This window comes from Macrosteles quadrilineatus, unplaced genomic scaffold, assembly GCF_028750875.1.
Source record: "Macrosteles quadrilineatus isolate MER2022 unplaced genomic scaffold, UCM_ALF_1.0 Scaffold_4__1_contigs__length_99947679, whole genome shotgun sequence".
Classification (NCBI taxonomy): Eukaryota; Metazoa; Arthropoda; class Insecta; order Hemiptera; family Cicadellidae; genus Macrosteles; species Macrosteles quadrilineatus.
Genome location: NW_026542597.1, coordinates 37,210,420 through 37,221,213, shown reverse-complemented (window position 1 = coordinate 37,221,213; position 10,794 = coordinate 37,210,420). Strand labels below are relative to the sequence as shown.

General features: G+C 34.1%; 1 protein-coding gene across 1 annotated transcript; it reads right to left on the bottom strand.

Annotated features, from left to right (window-relative positions):
- Positions 1-267: 267 nt before the first annotated feature.
- On the bottom strand, positions 268-6,134 carry LOC128993645 (pickpocket protein 28-like). Its single transcript, XM_054417692.1, has 7 exons — positions 6,066-6,134; positions 4,965-5,166; positions 3,946-4,219; positions 2,760-2,828; positions 1,902-2,136; positions 1,168-1,265; positions 268-559 (listed from the first exon to the last, which is right to left on the bottom strand). The coding sequence occupies exons 1-7, from the start codon at positions 6,098-6,100 to the stop codon at positions 399-401; spliced, it is 1,074 nt and encodes a 357-aa protein (XP_054273667.1). The 5' UTR covers positions 6,101-6,134; the 3' UTR covers positions 268-398.
- Between the last annotated feature and the right edge of the window lie 4,660 nt (positions 6,135-10,794).

Sequence of the window (10,794 nt, the reverse complement as noted above, 5' to 3'; positions counted from 1 at the left end):
TTCCCAAAATCTATAGAATATTTTGAGTCGGTTATTGACTAAATTAACATAGTTTAAAACTTGCAGTTCCGGAACCCCGAAAAAGTGAAAAAAATCAAGCTGATGGAAAAAAAAACATAAACAATAACTTCTTAAAAACTAACTCAGACTAGCAAAAATGTCTTTACAATTTCTTAAATTACATCAAATCACCACAAAAGAAAAGTGAAAAAATAAAAATAAATAAAAAAACACTTATCTAACCAAAGGATCAGATTCCAGGTCGCAAAATGTCTTAAAATATAATTTGTTACGGAAAATATTGGCAATTATTTTAGTAAATGACATCAAATTACACCACCAAAAACAAATTTCAAACAAAAAGACTCAAAAGAATTTGCTCTTTACAAATGCTAGTCTTAGTGAAAATCTGTAGCTTCCATATCTTCTACCGAGTTTTCCACTTCTTCCCACGAATATTTTATGTTTTTCCACAAACGCAGAGTCAAGTAGTACAGGAGTTCAACGACGGCTAAGAATGTGAATCCGGTGAAAACTCCCAAAACACCTCCACTGTCGGCTAAAAAAAAACAATTCTTAAATTAATAAAAGTAAAATTTTAAACCTAATTTAAATGATTGTTGGTAGATTTGATTTAACAAAATGTGATACTAAATGATAGCATTTTGTTATGATAGCAACTAAATGTGACACTACTGTGATAGCAAATTGTAAGGTGTGTAAACGTACACGTTGTTATGTTTGTTTATAAATTTTAAAATATTAAAATTGAAAATCTGAATTGTGATTCCAACATTTAAAAAGAGACAACTTTCAGACATTTTTCAGTAGGCGAGGAGAACACAACTAAGTTAAAAGAAAAGGGAATGTAATTTAAAAAGAATATATAACCAAAATATTGTTGCACAAGTTATTAAAGCTATTAATAAAACGAGCATCTGCTCTTCTCTGAATGGCCTCTATCTGTAGGCCATTTATAGCTTCATATGCATATTATATACATCAACTAATTTAGCTTGATGTTCTAAAATAGTTTCACTGCAGGAATATTATAATGATTAAAGTGTCAACAAATTTGGACATGTAATCCCTCATATTATACTATCACTGACACTACAGTTACATGGTAGGTTTATAAGAAAAGATTGATATACCAATAAATCGTACCAATAAAGTCTGTCAAGCCGATAAGTTCTTTTCGCAAAACAGTGGTAAACTCAAGCTCCTTAAATGAAATGGCCAATCGTCTGTCTACTCGACCCAAGCTGAAAAATATAATTAGATGAGTGTTTAGTAATGGCTGAAGGATTTAAGTTCTTAGGATTTATTATAACAGAAGTAAGGTTAAAACCGGCCAATAGACATTTCCGATGGTTATAAAAATGGTTGAAGAGTTAACTTCTGTCGGAACTTAGACAGGTCTGGTGTGCAACTGTCTGTGGTAGACCTTGGTGCGACAGCTGATGGCTCGTCTGGAAGTTTATGAGAGGTTAGAGTTCTTTTACCTCAAATTTGGCATTTTGCTACTTTTTTCTTATCTTTACTGTGTGTTTGTGTGTGTGTGTGTAAAAAAATGTTTTATAATTTTTTGTCCTGGAGTTCAAGGGTTTAAGTCGGAAAGACCAGTTAGTTAAAGATGTTCGGAGAGTTGGAGGAGAAGTTGACATGGCGGAGGTCACAGGCAAGGCTAAAACAGGACTCGGATTTATGTAGTCTCTGTAAGTAAATAAGTTTACAATCCCATCTACCGCTATATCTTTCATCCTACTAAAACATGTTTTATTCTGGCAAAGTTAATTATTATCTGTATTATAATACATCAAAATCTTGAAAGTACACAGTAGGGTTTCAAATTAACGTCAACGCCTTTAGTTTCCCAAGCTAATTATGATGTAACTCACTCGGGCAGTGGCTGTTGGTTCACCTCCACGTCGTACGTAAGGGATGAACAAGCCACGGGACACTCACATCGGCAGTCAGGATAAGTGTCCTCTAACAGCTGATCCGTTACGTTCCATTTGCCAGTGCCTCTACGATTGTACTGGTAATCCTTGAACAATCTCTGTATCCTGTCACCGACCCATTCACGGTAGTCCAGGACGATCTCTCTCCACGTGTAGCGGCCACCTAGGATCGCTGCGAGAGGTGCAATATTCAAGTGAGTGGATTATTTAAATGGTGTCCTTACAATTACAGTATGGTAAAAGATTTTCACTCATTTTAAATTATAAAAATGATTTTATGTTTTTTTTTATTGGGAAGAAAAAATCTTTACACTGGTAGTAGTTTGTGTAGCGTTTGGTTAACCTTTGTTTTATATAAAAGTCAATGATAAACCTGAGTAAACTATATTTTGACTCAAGACAAATAAAGCTGTATGTTGTCCTTACACAAAGAATTTTAGTAATAGAATTATGTTGGTAATTTTATTTCAAATTTTATTTTCATATTTTGCATTCTACAATATAACATTTAAAACGGATATACTACAAATCAAATGAATTTAAATACTATTTTATATCCACGTAACAACATTATAACTTAAAAACCGTAAACGCTAGGCTATTAATGATAAGCTCAAATAGGATAATGAACAAGTCAATTCTGATTCAGCTACAATCTATCAGAAACCTTTTCTGGAACCTCCTTCATCATTTGAGTTGATTATTTTCCAATAAATTTCAATAACTTATAATCTCTTACAAAAAGAAAATAATTTCAGTAATCTCATACTGTCCTGTTCCTGATTGTAAAATTACCTGTTAAATATAGTTCAACACAGTATTCTGTATGTTGCCGTCCACAGATTTTCACTGAGTCATTATGTCCTGTAAAATAAATGGAATAAGCTTCTCTTGAAACAATTCTATCTGCAAAATTTATGAAGAATGTATATTTATATACATTCATCGATTCATGTTACCTTTATGTTACTTTCAAAACAAGTTCTTTGTTCATAAATTATTTTGCAAAAAGTGTTGTATGCTCAACTTAGATTTTAACAGGTCGCAACATTACTTTAGTAAGGCAGTTTCAGATAGGTACTAACGAGAAGAAAAGTCTTAATTATTTTTAAAGTTCACAATACTTGCGTTTGACAAATTACACCTTTTCTTCACACAGAAAACTTTTGAACACACTTTCCTGTCCTTGGAGATAGGTAATTGCAATCCTGGTATGCTCAATTAAGACTAGCCAAATCCAACAGGAAGAGTAACTAGCATCTGTCCATTAAAATAATCATTCAAAAAGTATTTCTGCTAGGCAATAAATTGCAACTCTCCAATTCCTTCTCTGAATAATTATTTGTGTGCTCCTTGGTCTTTTACGGACTCTGGATTGGCTCAGCATTGAAAATGTCCAGTTTTGAGTATTTTATTTTTTAACGTTTTACGATGACTTTGTTTTCAAACTTGATGTCCCTATGTATTTTATTTATTATTATCTGTTACCCACAGGCTTCACCCAGTTTGACTTAAGTATTAATAAAGCTATTGATTGGTTAAAAGCTGAAATAAACAAACCAGAATACAGTAATACAAACAAATAATCACACCTGATTTTAATAAGGTAATAAATGGAAAGAATGACATACAAATACAAATAAGTACTGAGGTATTTTTATTATTAGGTATATAGAAAGTTCCCTTTAGAAAGGAGGTACGACCTTAAAGGGCAATTTATGAAATAATGGATAGTTTTACACAAGGTTTCTCATCATGACGAACATTTTAATTATATATGGTTTATGGGGGTGTGACTTGTAGTTTTCTCAAAAGTTCATGCGTACTTTGGGATTTATATGTGGATCTTCAATGACTAGGACGACCCTTCAGTTGTACTGTACATAGTCTCAGACAAAAGCTTTTTGTGACAGAAAAAAAAAAATTAAATTTAAAATATATTATAAATCATTTACTTTTACATTAAACAACAACTAATTACTTGGAAAGTAGTACGGAACGCAGTCGCAAAGACTCAGAGAACAGTTCACTCGGCACTCTAGCTGACAGTTGCGTTGGGAATAACTGCGGAACAAGGACAATGTCCTCTCGTGGGAGAAGTGACATCTACGATCTCCGGGAGTGTAATCCTTGAGCTCCTCGCTGGAAGTGATGAGTCGAGGGGTGAGGTGGATGAAGTAGTCCTTCAACACCGGGAGGTCGTAGAACTTGTGGGTGTCTGGCAGTGGGATCTCCCCGGGGTGGTGGAATACAACCTGCGAGTGCGAAAACAGAGTTTTGTAAAGTTTCAAAACATTTTTAGCAACACAAAAACTGATGGGAATGAAAAGGTTTGAAATTTCGAAAAATATCTGGGTTGCTTTTGCCTAACCAGAAAGATTCTCTTTCAATCTTTTGTCCTTTTGATGGTTCAAAACTAGATTCTGTTCTTGGCTGTAGGAATTCAATAAATAGACCTGGCTTAAGAGCTTATCTTTGTCAATATCAAAGCTACGAAGGTCAAGGGTATCTATTCTACACTCACCTTACGTTCACGTTTTTCTGAACAAACACACACAAAATTTCTTAAATATTTGATTTTTTTTATGATACACTGTAGTTGCCCCCACCTTTCTTTCAAAAATGTAATTTAAAGATTTTGTATGAATTCACACAACGTTGTAATGTGTTTTTTAACTACAGTTAGATTAGTTCAAGCCTCTGAACACTGAGCCAGTTACACTAATAGCTGATATGCCTTGCCTACCCTGTAACCCACTGGTTCGAAACCCACTTTACTATATGACAACTTTAAAAATGTAATTATTTTCTATACCATTAGTCAACACTATTACTGCTTTTAGTTATTAATACTAGCCGATGGCATTTATATCGTTTGCTACTTATTAATTTAAGATCTTTTTGTTATAGGTTGAAAAATAGCTCTAATTCTTCAATGGTAGCATATTCGACAAAACTAATTTTTTACCTGTTGAATGAAGATAGTAAGAAAAACATAACCTTAGCAGTGATTGCAGATTGTCCGCACAAAGACTGTTTAGTTGGTGTTCTTTTCTCCATCTCGAAATAGAGTCCAGCCCAGCGACCGTTGGAGTCGATGTGTCGAGGAATAGTTTGCAAAAGGTCAGCAAGTTCTAACATGTTATCTAAGGTCCAGTTCGGCTTACTTTCCAGTCCAGTTGGGTCAACCATAGGAAAGGTCCTGCAAAAAATATTGTTATTTTTTAATAATTACCTCACCGCAGCAAACCTGCAGACTGAGGGAATTTTAATTTGCTCGATTGGATTTGCACAAAAATATTTCCTTAACCTTGTCAGATGTATTCCCTATTTCAATGTTTAACAAGTAACTTACTTAGGTTTGCTACTACAGGGAATGTAATAAAATGTGTTTCTTTTGAAATGCAAATATTTTAATGTGAAATGAATACGTTTTTCAAATTTGATCAAAGTATATCCATGGTCTATTGTCTGTGGTACTAGCAAACGCCAAACTCCAATAGGTCCATAAGAATAACATAGGAATTTTAAATTGACAGTTTTTTATTTTCTCAGTTTTTTAATGTTGGTTTGTAAACTTGCTTGAATAAGCCGTATGTGTACACGTTTATACGAAATTTAACTAAAAGTGGATAGGTTTTGCTTGAGTTATTGTGCTATTTTTTTATTTAATATGAAATATACATAGGTATATGAAAAAAGTAAAGCGGTCCCGGGTCTAGGTCCTATCATGAGACTTAGCTTATTCACTATTTGGGAAATTTGCTAAAATAAGTAAACTGTAGAAACAACTATGGGAAATCATTGAAAAAAATAAAGTTTTACAGACACAAACAAATAGAAATAATTGAAATAATCTTCTAGTAACAAAAGTTAGGAGATGTTACAAGAAAAAAATGAATATTGAATATACATAAATAATGTAACGTTAGTAATGGTTTACAAACTACTGTCTCGGACTTTGGTGCGGGAGGGAGGGGTTCAATTCCCGGCACATCCACAAAACTTAAAACTTAAATGGGTTTAGAATGCTTTCCTTTAAGTTTGGATTGACTTGATTAAAGATGCCACTGGCGCAGACACAAGAAAACATTAACTTACACATTGTCCTTGAACAGCTGATCAGCTGGAAGCATGTTGAATGTGAAGCAGACTTCTCCTTCTACAAACAGAGTCTGAAAACTTGTGGTGCAGTTGTAGGAATATTCATCTTTGTTCAGTTTGTACCATGTTGTATCCTCCAAGCAGGTTGAAGCTAACTGCAATCAGGTTAGAAATCATATCCATTAACGTATCATTAAAATCATAGACATTAGAACAACATTCTTAATTTTCAGGTTCATGGAGAACAATCGCAATATCTTAATTTTACAAATGAGCAATTATCTTTTCCTACAGTCCCAACAAAGTGGGCTTCCTTGCACAGATTATAGTAAAGAAAGCCTGCCTTAAAGATATTACGACTACAATCAGCTGGTTCAGCGTTTCTCTCGTGTCCAGCAAAGTGCCACTTCGTCCACTAGCTACACAAATAGAAATAACTATTGAAAATAGTTTTTAGTTGGTAAAACGATGGCTTAGAATTAAATTGGTAACCTACCAAGTTTCTCTACAGAATGAAAAATTACCTAATCTATGATCTTTCTGTTACCAATTTTTTCACAATTTCAGCTTGGTTGTCGTCTTTCCACAAGTAAAACTTAATTGGAGAGACAAACTCCATTTAGGCTCATCTTATAATATAATTGGATTATAAATTTGAGAAGATGTGTGTTCTAAAACTTTTTTGTATTTGCACAATCTGTAAAATAGGAGTTTAGTTAAATATGTAATCAATCCAAATAATATACAGACACACATATGATTATTATCCTTAGTTATGTAAAGTTGCTTGAATGTAGAAGACAATTTGCTTACCTTAGTTACAGACTTAGACCAACTGATCCTGATAGTTGGACATTTAGATTGGTTTATAAATAATCAACTTACTCCTTTTATAATGTTGTCTATACCTCCTTCTAGATATTTTTCTTCTGAGGTTTTCCGTAAGCGAGGAGAGTTTGGGCACAAAAGTTGACTTCCAGATAGTAAATCCCACCTGTAAAAAAGGCATGGTCTAAATCACAGGTTTGGTTACTAAATGTATTATTCAATTAAAGAAATGCACAAAATTAATGTATTTGTATAGAAAAGAGGTATAGATACACAACTAACTCATCTAGAAAAAGAGTTCCAGGCAGTTTAGAGGACAAATGTTCACATTATATATAAATAACTTGATTCTTCCTCCCAAGGAGGCTTCTGAAGGAATAAGTAATATAACGTTATTATCATGCCTGGAACTCTTATTATCGGTGAGCTAGTTGTGGACAATTCCTTCATCCCTATACCATAGACAAAAGAATTAAATATAGACTGACAAACGAAGGTTCCGTGATGTGCCGCTAGAGCGTGCTCAGCATTCGTCGATTTGCTGCCGTCGTCTACTCACCGACTGCTACCAGCACTACCACCCTTGCAAACGGAAACATGAAAAAATATTGGAACAAACTCCTACTCTCTGGATTCTGGGGAGTTCTCCAGAAGTTGGCAACCAACCTTTCCAAGTTCTCATTTCATTAAAAAAATAGCCTAATGTCTAGTATATTGTTAAATAAATTTAATTATTGTTGCAAAATGTGACTTTAGTGTTCATTATTGAAGAGTAGCAGAAAAATGTTGCTTCAAGTAATTTTTATGTTATAAAATGTAGTGTTAGGGTTGGAGAAAAAAACTTAATGTAAAAATTCTACCCAACTGTATATTTTTGCTCATTTGTTACTAAATTCTGTCTTGATAACTTTTTAAAATACAATACCAGTTAAGTTCAGTAAACTGTACGAATTCAATAAACTTCATCCTGTTAGCTTTACAAAACAATAATCTCCCAAACGTTAATTCTTGAAATATGTTCAGAGGGAAAGTTTTCCAGAGTTCCATGAGGGTTACTTACTGGCTGGCACTGCAGGCAGCTCTAGAAGTACATTCTGTAGCCGCCAGTTCCACATCAGTGACAAATCTGTCACCTAACTGTCGACCGGGACACACGGTGACGGCGGGGAAAGGAACTGCGGAAATGGGAGTCAAGGAGTCATTGAAACTCAGCAGCACAGGCGAGGACTTCCATTTGGTGTATGAGTTGAAGATGTATTGAAAGCTGACCACCATGCTCACTAGGAGGACCAGTAGCCAGACGTATCTGTGGACAGAAATATCTGCAAGAAGAAAGGAACGTTTGCAATGAGGGTTAGGGAATCTTGAAACTGAGCAAGACTAAGAGACATGAGCTGAGGATGTGTGGCAAGCTTGTTGCCTACTCACTATAATAACCATTGGCCAAATATTTGTGGACAGAATCAATTGGTATAAATTGAAAAGAAAGAAACAACTGAGATGAGAGTCAAGGAATCATTGGAACTCACCAGCACAATATTTCTTTAATTTTAACTTTGTGTATGAGGATGGATCTGTTGACAGCCAACCACCATATTCTAAGGCAGGCACCATATTTTTGCCTTTACCACCATAAGGTAAAGGCATATTTCTTTAAGGATTTTTATGTTTTTATTTTGTAAACTTACATAGAGGATGAGTTGTATTTTCCCCCATGTCTACTTAAAATTATGCCAATGGTGGCTTGATTTTGAGATGTTTGTTAAACTCCAATGTTATCAAGAAAATGCTGACACATATCCTTTGATAAACGATTATCAGTAGGCATTTCTTCCTTGTTTACTACATTATATCTTCTCACTTTCATACTATTATCTTATAAACTATCTGAGTTTAAACACACACACAAATCTTATTACAAACCTATCCAAGGAGTTCTGTCCGTTTTCACCAATATATTTTATGCCAGGCAGACTAATATTTGTCCAAAAGTCTGAAATATGCTTCCTTATAATAGAATCTCCAGTGGATTTGTTCCTGAAAGAGTTTAACAAAAATAACTTAAATTTTCATTACCCTATGTCCCCCATCTTACATTATGGGATCTGATTTGGTTAAAGGTTGGATCAGCATGCATCCGTAGCGTGTCGCCTGTGGATAAATATCGCAAACCGACAAATGTCAAAGCCTATATACACTTGCTTTAGAGGCTAATCCATCAATATCCTTCAGCATTACTTTAGTATATTTTTTGTACATTATGATTTATAAAGTGTCAAGAGATTAATTTCCGTCTTAAAATACACCTAACTAATATTTTAGTGTAAATCGTTTTCAGTTGGAAAAAAGTCCTAAGTTTCCAGAAAATGAAATTACATTTAAAAAAGTGGTTAAATGAAAGGTTCCGGTTGTAGTTTTGATGCGAGCCCAAGTTCTTGCATTGACTAATACTTCAAGGGAAGGAAGGTGTGAAGATTTTTTCCCTCTGATAGCCTTTTTCAAATTCAGCGTGAAAATACTAGGTATTTTCTATAGTTTAGGCCGTTTAGGGGCTCAACAAAATTTTAAAAACTCTTTTTTCTCATTATTTCAGTCAACTTTGATATTATTCTTTTAACAGAAGTTAGACTGCAAAACATTATTTTTGGGACAGATGACATTGACCAATGAATACTTTCAGAGTAAAGTGCTCCGAGCAAAGCTCGGTCCTCAGGTACTATAGGTAAAACGCTTAGCTACAAAAACATCTATACAAAACAAAATTTTTTTTCATTTTTTGTTATCTTACGGACTAGTGCCAAATAGTTGATGCAAAGAAATGAATTAGAGACAAAATTGTTTTAAAAACATTTTGAATATCTTGCTACGCTGACTAAAATAATACTGTACCCTTATAGCTATAGGTTATAGTTATAGTCATAGGCTGAGTTTTAAACACAGCCTGACAATAGAAACCTAGTTTCTGAAAGCGCTTGTGAATTAAACAAATGATGATATATTGGCGTTTTTGAACATTTAAATTTAGGTATACATTTAATTATAATACTGTACCCTGCTTATTACAAACTTGCCAAATGTGTTTGGGAAAACATGGCTGCAGTTACTATGTCTGCATATCTTACCTGAAGTATTTATGTTTCCTTCTGGGTTTTGGAATTTCGTAAAAAACATCTGTTTGGATTCCCTGTTCTCGTTTTTCATTTGAAACCTCTTTATTCCTATGTTGCTCTGTGATGTTTATTTTCTTCAAAGACTCTTGGACCAGCCTGAATTAGTAATCATGTTAGTGCAAATTTTCTAAATTACTCACTGTTCTGGTAATGGAATCTATAAACAATGTGTTGGACACAGGTCACTAATGTTTCTCAAGTTCACTCACACAACCTAATTTCTTATGCAATATACAGTTTTCATGGTAATTGTCAGTTTAGAAATAGGATGCAGCAGGACTTGACAGGGTAGAGCGTAGGACTTATGACTTTGAGGCACAGGTTTAATTTCCACCAGTCATCAGCATTAGCCTTAAGGTTTTGATAATGCTGGGACTCTGTGGTTCATAACACCTCTTGATGAATGTAATATGTATATCTGCCTAGAACAAGGTTGCTTAGGGAACGAGATCAAAGAGATACAATAATGGTTGCGTAAGCCAACAAACAATAAATAAAAGTTATATACCTAAAAAGTCTATGATAGTGTTAAATTTAGTTGGAATATCGATATACTCACTTCTCCACTGTTGCTTGAAGACTTCTAACATCTGAAGTTCTCCTTGCTGCGGCTGGAATGCTACTTTGAGAAACTGAAGACATTTTGCCGCAATGAATATTGAAAGTACAAATATAAATTAAATTAAGTCAAAAAATCACTTTCAGAGATAGTATGTGTGCGCTGCCAG

Bases quoted from the DNA above. Each gene is read 5' to 3' on its own strand.
- LOC128993645 (XM_054417692.1), bottom strand. From the start codon at position 6,100: ATGCTTCCAGCTGATCAGCTGTTCAAGGACAATGT. The intron at 5,167-6,065 runs GTAAGTTAATGT...TATTTTTTGCAG, and splicing joins CAGCTGTTCAAGGACAATGT to GACCTTTCCTATGGTTGACC. The intron at 1,266-1,901 runs GTGAGTTACATC...TATATTTTTCAG, and splicing joins AACCAACAGCCACTGCCCGA to CTTGGGTCGAGTAGACAGAC.